Source organism: Otolemur garnettii, unplaced genomic scaffold, assembly GCF_000181295.1.
Source record: "Otolemur garnettii isolate 467f Iridium unplaced genomic scaffold, OtoGar3 scaffold00006, whole genome shotgun sequence".
Taxonomy (NCBI): Eukaryota; Metazoa; Chordata; class Mammalia; order Primates; family Galagidae; genus Otolemur; species Otolemur garnettii.
In genome coordinates, this window is record NW_003852401.1 from 43,630,704 (window position 1) to 43,649,954 (window position 19,251).

General features: G+C 44.1%; 1 protein-coding gene across 1 annotated transcript in view; it reads right to left on the reverse strand.

Annotated features, from left to right (window-relative positions):
- GOLM1 (golgi membrane protein 1) overlaps positions 1-19,251 on the reverse strand; it is a 76,123-nt gene that overhangs the window by 44,077 nt on the left and 12,795 nt on the right. Inside the window, exons 2-3 of the mRNA XM_003782991.2 lie at positions 16,954-17,103; positions 15,323-15,502 (exon numbers count right to left, since the gene is read on the reverse strand). Coding sequence (XP_003783039.1) covers positions 15,323-15,502; positions 16,954-17,082 — 309 coding nt within the window. The 5' untranslated portion in view covers positions 17,083-17,103. The remainder of the gene's footprint in view (positions 1-15,322; positions 15,503-16,953; positions 17,104-19,251) is intronic.

A 19,251-nucleotide genomic window follows, 5' to 3' on the forward strand; every position in this document is an offset into this window, starting at 1 on the left:
AAAAATGTCTCCTAACAAAAAAAGACCCTGGTCCAGATAGCTTCACATCAAAATTCTATCAAACCTTCAAAGAAGAGCTTATACCCATACTGCAAAAATTATTCCAAAAACTTGAGAATGAAGAAATATTCCCCAACACATTCTATGAAGCAAGCATCACCCTGATACCAAATCCAAGAAAAAACACAACTAAAAAGGAGAACTTCAGACCAATTTTTCTAATGAATATATATGCAAAAATTCTCAATAAAATCCTAGCCAACAGATTAAAGCTACGCATTAAAAAAATCATTCATCACAATCAAGTAGGTTTCATCTTAGGGATGCAAGGCTGTTTTAACATATGCAACTCCATTAACATAATTCACCATATCAACAGAAGCAAAACCAAAGACCATTATGATCCTTTCAATAGATGTAGAAAAAGCTTTTGATAAAATTCAGCATCCTTTTCTAATTAGAACACTGAAGAATATAGGCATAGGTGGCACATTTCTTAATCTGATCGAAGTTATCTACAACAAACCCACAGCTAATACTATACTAAATAGAGTAAAACTGAAAGCTTTTCCACTTACAACTGGAACCAGACATGTTGTCCTCTGTCACCACCACTATTCAACATAGTGCTGGAAGTTCTAGCCAATACAATCAGGCAAGAAAAGGAAATAAAGGGCATCCAAATTGGGGAGGAGGAGGTCAAATGCTCCCTCTTTGCTGACAATATGATCTTATACTTAGAGAACCCCAATGACTCAAACACAAGACTCCCAGAAGTGATCAAAAAATACAGTAATGTCTCAGGATATAAAATCAATGTCCACCAATCAGTAGCCTTTGTACATGCCAGTAACAGCCAAGACAAGAAGCTAATCAGGGACACAACTCCCTTCACAGTAGCTTAAAAAAAAAAATAAAAAGAAAGAAGGAAAGAAATACCTAGGAATATACATAACAAAAGACGTGAAGGACCTCTATGAAGAAAGAGCAGAAGATATTAACAAATGAAAGAACATACCATGCTCACGGCCAGGAAGAATCAACACTGTCAAAATATCTATAACTTCCCAAAGCAATCTACAGATTCAATGCAATCCCCATTAAAATACCATCATTATACCTTCAAGAATTAGAAGAAATTCTTCAGGCTAGGCACCCATAGAACAGTGGTTACAGTGCTGGCCATATACACGGAGGCTGGCAGGTTCAAACACAGCCCAGGCCAGCTAAACATCAACAGCTGCAACAAAAAATAGCTGAGTGTTGTGGTGGCGCCTGTAGTCCCAGCTACTTGGGAGGCTGAGGCAAGAGAATCACTTAAGCCTAAGAGTTGGAGGTTGCTGTGAGCTGTGATGCCACAGTACTCTACGGAGGGCAACACAGAGAAACTCTGTCTCAAAAAAAAATATATATATATATATATAGAAAAATAAAAAAAAATAATAATTCTTTGTTTTGTATGGAATCAGAAGAAACTGTGTATGGGCAAGGCAATTCTTAGTAATAAAAACAAAGCCAGGGGTATCACCCTATTAGACTTTCAGGTATACTACAGGGCCACAGTGATCAAAACAGCATGGTATTGGAATAAAAATAGAGACAATGACATTTGGAACTGAATAGAAAACCATGAGATGAAACTAACATCTTACTGCCTCTTGATCTTTGATAAACCAAACAAGAACATACACTGGCGAAAAGACTCCCTATTCAATAAATCATGTTGAGAGAAGTGGATAATCACATGTAAAACATTGAAACTAGAGCTGCACCTCTCATGACTTACAAACATTGATTCAAGATGGCTAAAAGATTTAAACCTAAGACATGAAATAATAAAATTTCTCAAAGAAAGTGTGGAAAAAACACTTGAAGATATCGGCCTGAGGAAAGAATTTATGAAGACGACTTCTGTGGCAACAACAAAAATAAACAAATGGGACTAAAACTGAAGAACTTCTGTACTGCTAAGGAAACAACAACCAAAGCAAATAGACAACCTTCAGAATGGGAAAAGATATTGTCATATTTATGAATTGCACAAAAGCTTGATAACCAGGATCTATAGAGAACTGAAATTAATCAACAATCTCAGTAATCCCATATATCACTGGGCAAAAGACATGAATAGAACCTTCTCTAAAGAAGACAGACTAATGGCTAACAAACATATGAAAAAATGCTCATTGTCCCTAATCATCAGAGAAATGCAAATCAAAACTACCCTGAGATATTACCTAACCCCAGTGAGAATGGCCCACGACATAAAGTCTCAAAGTACAGATGCTGGTGCAGATGTGGAAAGATGAGAACACTTTCACAATGCTGACAGAACTGCAAACTAATACAGCCTCTTTGGAAAGAAGTATGGAGAATCCTCAAAGAACTCAAATTAGACTTCCCATTTGATCCTGCAATCCCACTACTAGGAATCTACCCAGAAGAAAAAAAATCCTTTTATCGTAAGGACATTTGTACTATACTGTTTATCGCAGCTCAATTTACAATTGCCAAAATGTAGAAACAGCCCAAATTCTTACCAACCCAGGAATGGATTAACAAGCTATGGTATATGTATACTATGGAATACTATTAGTATTCCAGTATAGCACTAATACTATATAGCCATTTAAAAAGATGAAGACTTTACATCTTTTGCATTAACCTGAAAGGAGGTGGAACACATTCTTTTTAGTAAAGCATCATGAGAATGGAGAAGCAAGAATCTAATGTACTCAATTCTAATATGAAGGTAGCAGATGACCTAATATAAGGGGGGAGGATAAGAGAGTAGGGAGCAGGGAAGACAGAAGGGAATGGACAGTTTCAGAATATGGCACACCTCTTAGGGACAGGACACAATTATAAGAGAGACTTTAACAAATGCAAACAGGGTAACCTAATTCTGTGTACCCTCAATGAATCCCAAACAATAAAAGCTCAAATGGGGACGGCATTTGACAGGATCCCACTTAATGTACACAATGCAAGTGTTCAGCATACCCCCTTGGTGAGGGGCTCTTCTATGGAGAGAGGATACCTGAGAAGGGAGAAGTCTAAGAGAATAGGTCTTCTCAAGGAGACCATAAGGATACACTTGCTGCCAACTCTCCACAGTGACTCACCTCTTGGGAATTTGTAAACTTAACTTCCTGGAACTTGGAAATTTCCAAGTTCTGTGAAATATTTTAGTTCTGTAGGGGCTGGAATGGCATTTCCCACTTGATCCAAACTGGCCAATGAGAAGGGTACCTGTGGGGTGGAACTTTTTGACTGCAGATAAACGGAGAAAGACCAAGCCAGTCAAGGAGCACAGCCATTTGGAATTATTCTATGCCATAAGCTCCTGGCCCGTGAATAAAGCCCTTTCTCTTATAAACATGGTGTTCGGGTGCTCTTTCTCTCCGTTGGGCCTCATCTTCAAGCTGCAACACTACAACTTGAACTTTACCATGGAAGTGAGAACAACATACCTAAAAGTTTGTACCCATATTAATCTGAAACCAAAAAAAATTTAAAAATTTAAAATGTAAAAAAATAAAGCTAAGAAGTCAAAATAACCCAAATGTCCACTAACAGATGAATATATAGTATATCCACATAACAGAATATAATTAAATTGCCCTTATAAAGTGATCAAGTAGTACAAGGCAAGAACCAGACTATGAGGCCCACAACTCTGCACAGAAGCAGGCTTAGATAAAATAATAGTAATAATCAGACACTGTCGCCTCAATAATAATCACCATTCCTGTCTGCCCACTCCCCATGAGGTCACTGATACCCAAAGACCCAAAGATACCCAAAGGGTTTACAGCAGAGAAAGAGTTTATTCTATATAGCACTACATAGGGAGATGGGAGGAATTTCTCAAATCCACCTCCCTAAGAATTGGGAAGACAGGGTTTTTAAAAACAGTTTGGTGGGCAGAGGGTTAGGCAATCAGAGTCTGCTAATTAGGTGGTTTCAGGGTGGAGCCATCAGTCCTCTGATGTGGGCCTCTGTCTGGGTGGGTCAGCCAATCCACTGGAATGCAGTTTCTTGGGTGTGGGGTCCAAGACCAACTGAGGCATTTCTTTGGTCTGAGTGGGTCTGTCACTGGAGTGCAGGACCTGAAAGAACTCAAAAACTACCCCTAGGTTCCAAATAGATGATATTCTATAAGGAGAAAGTTAAGAATCTTTATACCTGACAACTATGCATGGGTCCAGGATAAAAAGAAAAGCAGAAAGAACAGTGATTACTATCAAACAAATGACGACAGTGATTATTGTTCTAGCTATGTTCACAGAGTTTAGGGGCCCTTACTCTAGCTCTCACCTTACATCCCTTCACCCCTTCATCAGTTTGTAAGGGTGGTTTTACCCCTGGGTAGAGTGCCATGATGTCAACTTACAGTAACCTTAAACTTTTGGGTTCAAGTGATCATCTTGCCTCAGCCTCCTGAGGTGCTGGGACTACCGGTGCCTGCCAGGATGCCTGGCTAATTTTTCTATTCTTAGTAGAGGTGGGGACTTGCTCTTGCTCAGGCTGGTCTCGAATTCTCAAACTCAAGCAATCTTCCCACCTTGGCCTCCCAGACTCCACCACACCAGCCACTCTCTGTTTGCTTCTTACCCTGGAGCCATACAGACCATTAACTTTCTCCATATAGAACATCACCTATTTGGAACCCAGGGGTAGTTTTTGAGATCTATCTCCCAGGTCCTGCATTCCAGTGACAGACCCACCCATACCAAGGAACTAATTCAATTCCAGAAACTCAGCAAACTCATGCAGCTCATGTATGCTATGCCCAAGGGTGCGAGCAGCAGGAGGTGCAAAGATAAACAGTCTATGCTGCTGCCCTCCAGATTCACCAGGCAGTGGGAGCTGGTCAAGGAGCATCTTTCCACATAAGGACTGAGGGAGGGATGGAGAGACATGACAGTACAATACTTGAAAATCCTGCGCAACTTTCGTGGTAGCAGAGTGAGGCTGCAATCCCATCCAACAGGGCCAGAAACAGGTATTCAGGGACAGAAAAACTGGGCCTGTGTTTTTAATTCAAAGTTAAGAACCTACTACTCTTAGGGGTTAAATAAAACCTGGGAGGAATATCTCCAGGATGCCTGAAAGATAGGAATTTGCAACCTGGATTATTCAATGTCCAGCAAATTAACAACAGAGGCACAGCAGAGAATGTGTGTGTCAATGTGTGTGTGAGAGTGAGCAAGAGACAATGAATCAATTGTACAGAAAACACTACACCAGAGTGACAGAGGGTACAGAAAACACTACACCAGAGTGACAGAGTGACAGAGCCAGACAAAGAAGGATGAATGTTATGTGATTCCACTTACATGAGACCCTGGAGTAGACAGAAGCAGCATGGTGGTTGCCAGGGGCTGGGAAGAAGAGTGAAGAGTGTTTAAAGGGTGTAGTTTCATTCGGGGAAGAAGAAAAAGCTCTGGGTATTGATTGGCCAGGCATGGTGGCTCATGCCTGTAACCCTAGCACTCTGGGGGACCAAGGAGGGTAGACTGCTTGAGCTCTCAAGTTTGAGACCAGCCTGAGCAAGAGCAAAATCTTGCCTATACTAGAAATAGAAAAACTGAGAAAAGAGGATCTCTTGAGCCTGGGAGTTTGAGGTTGCTGTGAGCTATGATGTTGCCACGGCACTCTACCGAGGGCAAAAGAGTAAGACTCTGTCTCAAAAAAGCAAACAAACAAACAAACAAAAAAAGCTCTGGGTATTGATAATGGTGACGGGGAGGCAAAATAGCATGAATGTATTTAATGCCACTGAACACTTAAAAATGGTTAAAATGGTGATTTTTATGTCATATGTTTTACCACAATAAAAAAGACCCAAAAAATTTAAAAAAAAAAAAATGGGGGTGGATAAGTTAGTGAGCAAGTGGGTGAGCATGTGAGTGGATGTGAGTGGAGAGCAGGAACTAGAGACAAGCAGGTGTGGGAGAGTGTTTAGGAGACTGAGTCAGACTACAGAGTAAACAATCAGATCCTGGTCAGAAAGGAGCTCAGGACCTCAGATGCGCAGGGCAGGAGAGTGTGTACAAGTCATGGAGCATTAATAGAAGTATGTGGGAGAGATTAATCACAATGAACAAAGATTTTAAAAATCACCTATCTAGGGGCTCGGTGACTGTAGCTCAGCAGTTAGGGCACCAGCCACATACACTGGGACTGGCGGGTTCAAACCCAGCCCAGGCCTGCCAAACAATGACAACTACAAGAAAATAGCCGGGGCTTCTAGAGGGCACCTGTAGTCCCAGCTACTTGGGAGGCTGAGGAAAGAGAATCGTTTAAGCCCAAGAGTTTGAGGTTGCCATGAGCTGTGACATCAGAGCACTCCAACTTGGGTGACATAGTAAGACTCTGTCTTAAGAAAAAAAAAAAATTATCTACCTAGAAAAACACCTAGTACACACAGGTGCTACACACCCAAAATAGCTCCTGCCAAAACATCCCTCCCCTCTGTTGTGTAGTTACAAAGAAAACAAGGTGGCCCCACCCTGTCTAACCTGCAGCTCAGCTGGCACGAGAAAGCAGCACTCACATAACTCACTGGGTGGCCCAGCCCAGCTCTGCTGACCAAGGTCTATGAGGTGTGGTGCCCATCACAGGGACAGATACCAGCCCGGGAAGGGAGGCTTGGCCCAAACTGATGCATATCCCTGGCCCCAGCCCTCAGGCACACTCAGGAGCTTAGGGGAAGGCAGACAGAGGATGGAGGAAGGGAAGCAAACTGTGGAGAATGCCCTTGATTCTGAGAACCCACCCAACTGGCTCTCAGGTCCAGATCACCTACATGCCTCTAACCCACACAGAACTTGGGTCAAAGAGAACTCCAGGAGGACCCAAACACGACTGGCAATGGGAGCCCCAGAGCAGGCTCTAATGCTTCCTGACTCTAGGGCAGGATGAGGGCCTGTCTTCTTAGTCCCTGACCCTGGATCTCCCACCCCTCAGCTCTGACTGCTTAAGATGAGAGTTGCCAGAAGAGTCGCCCACTCAGGGGGATACACTGCACAGCAGCACTGGGCTGGGCCAGGGAGGGCACACTTAGAACTCTGCAGCTCTGTGTTTAGAGGAAAAAAAACATTCCACATAACATACCCAGCATCAGTGATCCAGAACGTTCCCTAGCTGTTCTAGAAGCAGCAAGAAAATGCCCTGAGAACAGGGGATGGGGGCCTGGGCGGCTCAACAACGAGAGCAGTGAGGACAGTGGAAGGGCTGGGCTGAGCCCCTCTGTGGGCTGCAAAGCTTCTGATCCCAAATGTGAGCCCTGCAACACCCACTCCCACCTGCAGGAAGGGGTAGCACCTGTGCACATTCTGTCTTTCTGCAAAAGAGTAAACAGCATACATATCTAGGGACTAAAGAGAACCTAAAACTGAATTAAGCACACAGATTACAGGGCCACTGCCAACACACGTAACAGATCCCACCAGCAGTTCTAAACATACACAATCGTAGGTGCCCCCTTGCCAACGCCAAGGAAAAAATAAATGAGAAAGTGTCTAAGTCATATCCATCATCTTCATGTATTCCCCATCAATGGCTCATCATGTGGTGCTGAGTTCAGAAGTAAAGAAGGTGAATAGAGCCAGTTCCAACTCACTCCAGCAATTTTCTCGGTGGAAAGGAAATAAGACAAAAACCAACTACAAGAGCAAAACCCCAGGCACCCATTATACCTGCTGCAACACGAGATATGGAAATGCCCTTTCTAGTGAGCAGGAAGCCACATCTGAGAGGTAAGATGTGTGTGGGGTTTGTTTCTGTCCCATGGGCAGCAAGAGAGCAGGCCCAAAAAAGACATGCCTGGTCTGGTCAGCCGCTAACCATCACAGGCCCTGCACACTGCAGGACACTGCTCTCCATGTGGATCTCAGCCTAAGCAGAGTTTAGAATCCAATCTCTGTGAATCAAGTGAGCTTCCCCAAGTGTCCTCAGAGGTCCAGCCAGGCCCACATATGCCCAGGCCCCTCCCTCAAGGTAGGAGATGAGGACTGAGAGGACAGGGAACCAGCACTGGACATCCTGCAGTAAAGGACAGTTACCCAGATGCCATCTGCTTTGCTGTTTCTCCTGCAAACACTTTTTGTGTGTGTGTGGGAGGTAAATTCCTTGAAGTTAATTATGCTGTTGTCTTTGAAGGTCAATTCCCATCGGCCAACCAGAGGATTTACAATCTAGGAAGACTATAAGTCTTCTGACATGAATGCCTTTTTCCCCCCCAAGGAAAAAGATTTTCAACAGATTTTATCAACCTGCTTTCATTCTGCCTCACTTCCAACTCCCCCTCCCCTCTCCCAGCCCACCTGCACATCTGTGCCTCTTCCCGGCTGCCGAGCAAATCTGCTCACTTTGTAGAATTTGTTCTTCTGACTAGATGCAGTACCAGATTACTTTTTGCTACAAATATTTCAAGAGTTACCTGACAGGGCCACCTCCTCTTTCCACCAAACTGGGCATGCTTTTACATGTCTGGCCATCTGATTGTTTTGGCCCACCATAGCCTACACCTGTGATGACTCCTGTAGCCTCAACTGAAGTCCAAACTCCCCAGTGGCTCTGAAGCCCCTTAGGGAAGAGCCCTGGTGGTCCTCTCACTCCATATCTGAAGCCTCATTCTGCCCAGCACAGCCATAGTGGTCCCTTACCCACCTGCCCCTTCCAGGTTAGACACCATGGGGACAGCTCCTCCCAGGGCACTCAGACACCCTCACCCATCTGCTTGGGGGGAACATGGCAGATCAGCTCTTCTGTGCCAGCCCCACATACCTGGTAATGTGCCTTCCTGGACAGCAAAGGCTTGAAAGCTAAAATCCATCTTCCAATCTCATGTCCAGTGGGATTTTGATTCTAATCAGATGTACCTACTAGAGATCTGAATGCTGAATAGCTTGAGGGGGAGGGAGGCATAGAATAGAGCAGGAGTGAGGTGCTGGGCTCGGGGCTGTGTCCAGGAGCCAGCCTGCCTCACTACCCACCCTTCCAGGGCCTTCCCTGAAACATACAGGCACCTACTGTCCTGTAATAAATCCTTCCTGCATAAGGTAGCTGGGTGGCTTCTCACTGACCCCAATACGCCCATGCACTTGTCTTTCTCCAGCACTTAACGGGAGATGCATGGATGACCCACAGGGCCTGCCCACCACTGGGCACAAGCCAGCACCTGACAGGACAAACTCTGAACAGACAGCCACAGAAATCAGTGGGAAGAAAAACAGAAAGGCTGCCCTCAATTCCTCAATCACAGGGATAAAAGGTGGTAAAAATCAAAGACAATACTTATATCTGCACAAATTCACTCTGGTTACCCAAAGAAACCAACCTTCCAGAAGAAAATCATCATACTCTCAGGTGATAAGAAAAGCTGACCGGCTCGGCGCCTATAGCTCAACCAGCTAAGGCGCCAGCCACATACACCTAAGGTGGCAGGTTCGAATCCCCAGCCCGGACCCGCCAAAACAACAATGACAGCTGCAACCAAAAAATAGCCGGGCGTTGTGGTGGGCGCCTGTGGTCCCAGCTCCTTGGGAGGCAGAGGCAGGAGACTCGCTTGAGCCCAGGAGGTGGAGGGTGCTGTGAGCTGTAATGCCACGGCACTCTACCCAGGGGGACAGCTTGAGGCTCTGTCTCAAAAAAAAGAAAAGAAAAGAAAAAGTCCCTCACATAAATAAATGCTAGTGCACTTGAGAAATGCAGTCCCATCCCTGAGTAACATACGAGACCTGCCAGCCACACCTCGAACTCTTGTGGGCTCTACAAATCAGTTGTTCACAACAGAAAAGCCCTTGAAAGGTATAATATTTTCATGCCACACACCTCAGGCCACGCCTCACAAAGCCTCCTCACACCCCACACTACTGAGCAAGAGGAGAAACCCGGCAGCTCGTTGCAACCACCTTGAGGTGGCCACAGGTTGCCCAGGTGAACACGACAAACATAGGCTGAGGCAGGTCCTCTGGACTGAAGGCCCATGCCCCTCCACCTCCCTGAGCTTTTCTTCTCCTGGACACAAGGCAGTGAGCACATCGCCAACTACTCTTCCCTTCCTTCATTGGGAAGTGTTTTTCTTTTTTAGTCAGTTGCTCCCCTTCAGGAATGACATAGGAACTATATTCCCATGACGAAGACATTGTTACTGAAACATTTTCTATGCACTACTGCAGTGCTAGGTCCCATATTTTAACAAATAAGTGAAAAGTATAAATGTCAAAGCAGATGTACAGCTGCAAGCTCCACAGCTGTCACAACTCCCAAAATGGAGCTGTTTCTGAACTAACTTCTAGCAAGTAAAACTGAACACGAGAGCAAGAGGATGTGTAGCTCCCTTCACAAGTGCTGCTAGGTAATTCAGGGTCTCCCAGACTCTTCCCCAGGCATTTCAGAGGGTAGGGCGCACTGCTGCCTGTATCCGAGGGATCTAAGTTGCCTACTCCTTAGGAGAACCTAATCCCTCCCGCTCAATCCATGGAAAAACAGTCTTCCATGAAACCGTCCCTGGTGCCAAACGACTGGGGACTACGGATTTAAAGAACTCTGCTTGTATTCCATAATTTTCATGGCACATCCACATTTATAAAAGTTTGAATATAATCAACAATTTATAAAAGCTTAAATGTAATCTGTACTTTAAAAAACAAGTGGAGGGTTCCCAATGGCTAATCTCTGAGTGATAAGAATTACAGGTGATTTTAATTTTCTTTTTGTATTTTCAAAATTGTCTAAAACAATAGTTAAGGAAACTGCACCTTTTAGTCTGAAATGTAATGTATACAATCATTTCAAAGCAAAGTTTATATCCCTTCTTGCACACAGAAGGGAAAGTGTAGAGTTTCCATTTAGTTATATAAATTCACACGAACTTGCACAACTGCCTTTAAACAGCTGAACTATCTTCACCACACCTACTGCTGCAACAGATAAGGAGGCAAAAAAAGAAAAGAAATGAAATAAAAATGGTCGTTTAATCACTGAGATTCAGCTGAAGTGGCAGTTGAAGTTATCTACCATAAAATTATCATTGCCTATGAGATTTGGTTCAAACTATTAAGACAGGGAATCTGATTAATTGCCCCATCCTCCAACCGCTGGAAGATGCCCCCTGGGCAAGCGTCCTCACCTCATCCAGTGGGCTGTGGACATGGGCCTGTTACAATGGAATGCACATGACCAGTGTGGAGCCTTCCATGTGGGCAATAGCCTTCCATGTGGGGAGGGTTATGAGTGGGGTGCACAAGGCTGGCAATAACACCAGTCAACGTACACCTCTATCACCCAACACACTTTCCCGTCCTTGGTGGGATCTGTCACAGTCTCCACATTCTCACTCTAACCCTCTGCTTCAGACTTCCCTACATGCCAAAGAATCAGGGATTTCTCACCTGAGGATGTGGAATTGTGGCCAAAAGATAGTTGGAACTCAGTAGTCTTTGGAAGCAAAAGATATAAAAATGATGTTTTTAAAGTCTATGTTGTGAAAAGTTTTAAATGTCAAAACAGTATGCTGAACTCCCATGATCACCCAGCTTCAAAAGTGATCAGCTCAGGCCAGTCTGGTTTCCTCTACGGCCCCATCCCCACCCTTCAAGCTGTGCCTATACCAAGGGAAGAGGGAGAAAAGTGTGCAGGGGTGGAGGTGGCCTGCACACTGTCTAGGGTCTACATCTTGTCCTGGGTGACAGTTACCAACTCTCTGAGCCCCAGTTCCCTCATCCAGGAAGTGAGCCCCAGCCTCACAGAGCTGTGAGAGGAATACATGAAACAATCCTGTGGAATGCTCAGCTTGACGTCTGGCTCAACAGAGGCTCAATACATGTCAGCTCTCATTGCTGCTGTGATGACTGTCACTGCTCTGGGTCTCATCTTCCTAGATGTGTCCCCACTCCTTTTAATAGCTAGCAGAGTTTGGTTTCATGGTTTCAATTTGGGAGGAAAAAAAGAACATTCTGCTACTGTCTGAATGTTCATGCCTACCTCAAATTCATATGTTGAAACCGAATCGCCAAGGTGATGGTATGAGAAGGTGATTAGGGCATGAGGATAGAGCTCTCACGCATGGATCAGTCTCATAAAAGAGGCCCCAGAGAGCTGCCTCACCCCTCCCACCAGGTGAGAGCACAGTGAGAGGCTGCCTTTATGAGACACCAAATCGGTGATTATCTTGATCTTTGACTTTCCAGTCTCTAGAACTGTGAGAAGTAAGTATCTGTTGTTTATAAGCTATCCAGCCTATGATATTTTATTATAGCAGCCAGAATGGTTCAAGCCAGACACCACACAAAAAGGTATCACCACTACTGCTCCTGTGGTTCATGAATGCCTCTACTAAATGTTGCTATTGTTACTGCTATTGCTGTTATTACCAGTCCGATTACCTGTAATAATACTAGCCATTATCTTGACTATGTCAAGCACTGTGCCTAACTTATCTAGCTGAATCCTCACAGGTACCCTGCAAGGGAGATTCTGTCACTATTTCCACTTGACAGTTCAGAAAACACGGACCAAAGAATTTAAGGGACTTGCCTAAAATCACAGAGCTAACGAAATTCTGAGCCCAGATCTGCCTGACCAAAAGGCCTTCCACCACACCACTCCACACCTAAAATGCTCTTGGGGCTAAGATTTGATGAGAGGACCCACTCTTGCTCACCATGATGAAATTTATATTACAGATTCTAAAAGTTAAAAACTCTCAGTGAAAATAAGACTCTCTTTTCAAACAGCTAGCCGATGCTCCTTCAAATAAATATTTTTACCTCAATAACTGTGACTCTTAGCTTTTCAAATACGGTAGAACCTAGGTAAGTTGACCACCCAAGGGGCTATAACAAACTATAGGTACATGCAGAGCTGGTCAACATAAGGAACTAGGCCTACTATACTGATATGTACAAGTGGTACATGTCTGGTCTGTGAAAATGAGGTCAACTTAAGGAGGTGGCCGATGTAGGGAGATGGTCCACTACGTACAGGTGGTACATGTCTGGTCTGTGAAAATTAGGTCCACTTACAGGGGTGGTCAATGAGGGAGGTGGTCAGCTACAGAGATTCCACTGCATATGCCCTAAGTTTTTGATTGTGACGATTAAAGCCTTGTGGATCCTCAAACATATGCCTTCCTTTTTAAAGAGAAAGTCATAAAAGTGAAGTTTAAGCATCAGGGTACAACAGTAAAACATCACCTGGTTTCTGCCTGGCACATACTCTCCCTCATTTCTTTCTATAGGCAGATTTTTTTAAAGAAACCAACTAGTTGATCATATTTTTTAAAATTCCAAATTGTGGTCTTGTGTCTACAACAGATCATATTCAAATAAATGAGTATTTCTATACCTAGGACTTGTCTGTGGTAATGATGCTTCACTGAGTTACCATCAATTCTCCTGAGGAATGATTCTGCGTAGCACATTCTCTAAGGATTCTGTCCTTCCTGTAATTCCATGCAATACAGGAAGCTCGGCTGCCTGCAACTTGTTTGCCTAGGATCTGGAGGCCCACGAGTACATGGCCTGGCCAAGGAGGACGGTAGGACTGTCCTGCCCATACATGCACAAAAATGCCCAGGAGCTTGGAGGACTGAGAGGACAGAGACCAGCTATTCCTAGAGTCTGGGACTTCCCGGATCAAAATATTAATAATTTCAGAAGCACTTGTAGAGACTAATAAGAGTTAAGAAAACAAGGAAAAGCCGGACTTCACAACTGAAACCACGAAACAGCAGCAACAACCAAGTACCACAGATACACACGCTCACAAACAGTCCTACTGTCTTTTATCACACCACCATTTTGAAAGGAAGAAAGTTTAAAAACAGAAGCATAGAAAGACCAGAGGCTCAGAGTAAAACACAATTCTTTCTTAAAAAAAAACAGCTAAACTTTCAGGTAACGAGAAACACACACAGAGAGTGGAAGGTAGACAAACACACAAAACATCCTCCATATTTTTCCTCACTTCCTGCAAATACGTGCTCCTTGTTGAAGACCACAGGAGGTCACTAAAGAAGCACTAAACTAGCTCTGGAAATCCTCCCCACCCTTCCCTCCCTGGGAGCCCATCTCAGCCCGTCCCCAATTCCCAGGCCTCCAACACTCCCTAGTAGCTCCAATGAAGCACCTCCTTCCTAACCACTGCCTGAGTGCCAGCAGCATTCTCTGCACATCCTGCAAATCCCAGATGGAATTTCTGCAAATTTTGGAATTTCCTTATGAATAAACTTTTATTTCCTCCAAAAATTTTTTCCTCCAAATGTTATAAGGCAGTGGTTCTCAGTCTTCCTAATGCTGCAATGTATTTTCATTGTTAAATCAGGGTCGTGACCCACAGGTTGAGAACCGTAATCAGGTCCTATTGTATTTAGGCAAAGAGACTTCAGGAGCCTAAATACTGTCTCCCACGTATGAGAAAAGGAAAGAAAAATAAACACTTTATTAAAATAACATTAAAACTGGAACAATTCCCAGAGAATATGAGTTTACTAATATGGGAAATTACTCTACAAATGAACAAAACTACTTCTTGCATTTTAAATCAGTTATGCAAGAAAAGTCTGAGAACTTTCCTAGAAATAATTCATTTTCTGACATAATAGAAGTTGATATATAACCTTCTTCCAATAAATCAGTTAGAGAGGGGTGTGTGCATGATAAAAGCCAAACCCTTCTAGGTAATAAGTAGCCATGAATTTGATGACTTTAGAACAGAAGATATTAGTAACTGACACAGTTACTGACACACTATATAATTTACTATACAAGACAGTGCAGTCATGAACTCCTAAGAAAAACAGAAAAAGATATATAACACTTAGATATTTTAATTAGCAGGAAGCCCCTTTTTAATCTATGCAGGATCTAAGTTTTTTAAACTTAAAAGCCAACATGCATAGGTTCCCTACTTTCTTTGTTAGTGTTAATGTAAAGGTCTGCATCTCACCTCTCCTCCATGAGATATTTGAAAGCACAAAAGTTATACCTCTTTAACAAGCACCTAGCACAGGCCTGACACAGAGTAGGTATTTAATACATGTTTGTAGACAGTGGGGAAAAGGCCAACAGGAGGATGAATCTGATGCCATCTTAGTCCTTCTATATTTCTCCCATTTAACACCATTGCAATGGGGTGCGTGGCAAGCCCAGCCAGACACTTAGGGCTGGCTGGGGTAAGCGCCCAGGCTTGATCAATAGGCTCATTTCACATCTACACCTGCCCACTCAGCTTCCCACTGAGAATGTGGCAGGCAACACAGACACTGTCACGTAAAAAGAGAACTGTAAGGAAAACAAAACCTTCTTGCCTTTTCATCCTGGTACAGCTTGTTCACACTCTCCAGCTGAAAGTTGTGGCTGGACTGGATTTTGTCGAGCTGCTCCCGCTGCTTTTCCAACTCTCCTTGGAACTCATTCTTTTTCAGCTCCACCGCGCCTCTCTCTGCAGCTGCCCTGCGGACCCTGCCTTCCAGCTCCAGGATCCGCGTCTACAAGGAGACCACAGTGTCAGGGCCAATGCCAAGCACCCCCAAAGACTGGACCACCTGAGCTTCCCCAACAGAGACCATACCAGGGCCCAAGGCCAGCACTCAGCCTCACACCAGTGATGTGTGCCCAAGGTTCCACGTTTTAAGTCAATTGTACCGAAGCTAGAACAGGTTTTTCTAGAGAAATTGGTGCTATGACTGAAGGAACGCACTTTGAGCTCGCCACCACGCCACTCATGGTGTTCCCAGAGGTTTAAATGAGATAAACACACAGAACGCCTCACGGTTTACCTGACATGCGGTGCTGATCCAATAGTTAGCACCTCCTGCCTACTATCAAAGCCCCTAACAACTCCTCAGACTCTGACAACACATTTAGTTCTCCACCTCTGGACACCCAGACCTCATCTGCCCAGAGAGCAGGGGCTCTGGTGGAGGACCCAGCACAGGGACTCCAACCCTGAGTGTGCAGGCATGAGAGCAGGACAACAGACAGACAGGATGGAGTTCCATGGCCGAGAGCCCACGTGGGTTGGAATCCCTGCTGCACCTGTATTTTGCCTCTCTGTGCCTCAGTTTAACCACCTGCGAAATGAGGAAAGTAAAGTCTCAATCTTATAGATTTGTAAGTGCACATTTGTAAAGTGCACATTAAAGAGAAATCACTCTGACATCTATTAAAATAGTAAGAAAGACTTTATCAAAGACTAACATTGGCTCGGCACCCATAGCACAGTGGTTATGGCACCAGCCACATGCACCAAGGCTGAAGCCTGGCCGGGGCCAGTTAAACAACAATGACAACTGCAACAAGAAGATACCTGGGCGTTGTGGTGGGCGCCTGTAGTCCTAGCTACTTAGGAGGCTGAGGCAAGAGAACTGCTTAAGCCCAAGAGTATGAGGTTGCTGTGAGCTGTGACACCACAGCACTCTACCAAGGGCGACATAGTGAGACTCTGTCATAAATAAATAAATAAATACTAATGCAACAGCAGTCATGATCACTGAGTCATAGAAACGCATGAAGGGCTATCTCCACAGCAAATCTAAACAGTCAAAAGTAGGGGTCCTCAAACTTTTTAAACAGCGGGCCAGTTCACTGTCCCTCAGACCGTTGGAGGGCCGGACTGTGGGCCCCAGGATGAATCGGCTGCTAAGCAGGACAGGCAGTGGCGGCAAAAACACCCAGCAGGCCAGATAAATGTCCTAGGTGGGCTGCATTTGGCCCGCAGGCCGTAGTTTGAGGACCCCTGGTCAAAAGGTTCCTTTCCCACCTGAATCAGAGCTGATGTGGACTCTGGCCCAGGTCTGGATGGAGGGGATGTGCAGAGCCTTTCAAGCATGTGCATTAAGTACCACACCTCAGCAGAAAACAAACAGCACACCCTGCCTCATCACCCTGTGACTTTAACTTCTTTATGGCATCCATACAAACTAAACAAACAAAACACCTGAAGATCCACGCTCCGCGAGCTTGCAATCCAATAGTTGAAGCCTAGGATGATGACAGAGGCCACCAGGGCAGCCAGTAGAAGGGGCGGTGACTTCATGCCTCGACGCCCGTTTCCCAGTCCCATCATCTCAAAAGCAGGGCTGAGAACCTGCCGAATAAAAACAAACACTCATCATCACACATACGTTAATATTTAGGCTTAAGGAATGAGGTTACTAAACATTTTTAACATTTATCTTTAGACAAATACAAGTGATGACGCTATGATTAACTTTTTACGTGCAAGGTGCATATAATCTTTGTGTTCCAAAACTTTAGATGCAGTACGTACTGAGAAAGACATGAGATACATGGAAAAATGTTAAGGCCTCTTTCAGAGACTCTGGCACAGTTGTCATTTGAATGAAGATGTGTGTGCTTATTCTCTTATGCATTTTCACTACCTTGCAGGTTAACAGACGCATGTAAAATGTTTAGGAAGTTTTATGGATTATAGCATATTGTGTATTTTCTGCTGTAGCAGGAGGTTTCTTATACATAAAGGCACAGTTGTACCTACTATCTTATTTCCTGAAAGTATCTAATAAGGCTGGTGGACTACCTAGGAGCTGTAACTTTAGATTTTTTTCAGTTGACTTTGTAAGTTTATCAACATTGGCTGTCAAGATTAACATCATTCCAACATGGTGTGAGTTAGGTTTCGATTTTAATTTCTTAAAATTAAGAAATTTCTTTTTTAATTTCTTTTTAATTAAATCATAAACATATAGATCATGTATACATTAATGCATTTATGGGGTACAGTGTGCTGATTTCATATAGAATTAGGAACACTTACATCATACCGGTTAATATATACCTCATCTCATTTACTTAATTATTGTGTTAAGACATTTATACTCTATACTAATAGATCCAGTATGCACCCTTGCATTATGCACCACAGGTATGATCCTGAGTTTCATGAGTTGCAATATTTTGAGTAATTACCATCCTCTGTATTAGGCAGCTGTATCAAATAGATGTCCAAATTGTGTGTTAGAGGCCATAAAATAGCCCTAAGCAGAAAAAAAAATAAATAAGGCTTAATACTAACATTGCCATCCCTGAAACAGGCCACATCAACATCACGCCCACTAGGCCAGGCGGCCTGTCAGGGAGCATGGACTCCTCAAGCTGTGGAAGGAGCTCGTGGGCAGCACACACAGAGCGCAGGTCCGTGTGTCCTGGAGGTGCAGCCAGCTCCCAGGACAGACTGAGAGGGCAGGCACTGGCCCAAACGCCACCATGGACTAGCCTGAGACCTCGGGCAAGGGTATCATACTACTCACCTTTACAACATAGTTAGAGAATTAATCATTTATTACAATACTGTTTCCACATCAACTTGGAAAGAAAACATTTCTCATTATTCCCTAGAGAGGACTTTTTGATTCCTAACAAGTGAGGTTTTCTTTTTTTTTCCTTTTACCCTTGGACAAAGTTCCAGTGACATCCAATTAAAGAGTTTCTTAATAAGCATTTCTCAAGCAAAGCAGGAAACCCATTCTGGAGGTGAATGCGAGCTCCCCCCATTTAAGTCACTGTTCAGGCAAGGCCTGAAGTGACTCTTCCTTCACACACATGGTACAATGCACAAAAATACGGCTTAGAAGAAAGGTGCTATAAATTTCGTTCACAGACTTCAGCTCCTAATCAGGTCTGGCCGGATGCTAGCAGTGTGCCAAGAACAAGGAACGCTGACTTTTCCAAATGTCTTTTGCTCAGCCAGATAAAATAGAACCTTATCAGAGGGGGAGGGGGCACTGAAGAACTGATCTCAGAGGACAGAGCGCTTTTTGTGCCAGGTGTGGCTGGCAAAGGGTGGGGGCAGGGGAAGACCACCAGGGACTCACCTGCAAGACAAAATTCTCATAAGTGAGAACGTATGAGAGCTGATTGGCACCCTATGGTTTTCAAAAGTTTGTAATCAAGAGAGATCTTTAATAGCTAGCTACTGCTGTGAAGGCCTGAGTAGGGATAAATCAGCAATCTAGGCAAATCATCTACTACACCACCAGAATTACTACAAGTGGAACTGATGACGGACGGAGTTTGAACTCCATGCATGCCTTACTCACCACAGCTTCAGGTCTCTCAGAATGAAAAGAGGAAAAATTGTTTTGTTTTGTTTTGTTTTGTTTTTGAGACAGAGCCTCAAGCTGTCACCCTGGGTAGAGTGCAGTATCATCACAGCTCACAGCAACCTCCAACTCCTGGGCCCAAGTGAGTCTCCTGCCTCCACCTCCCAAGTAGT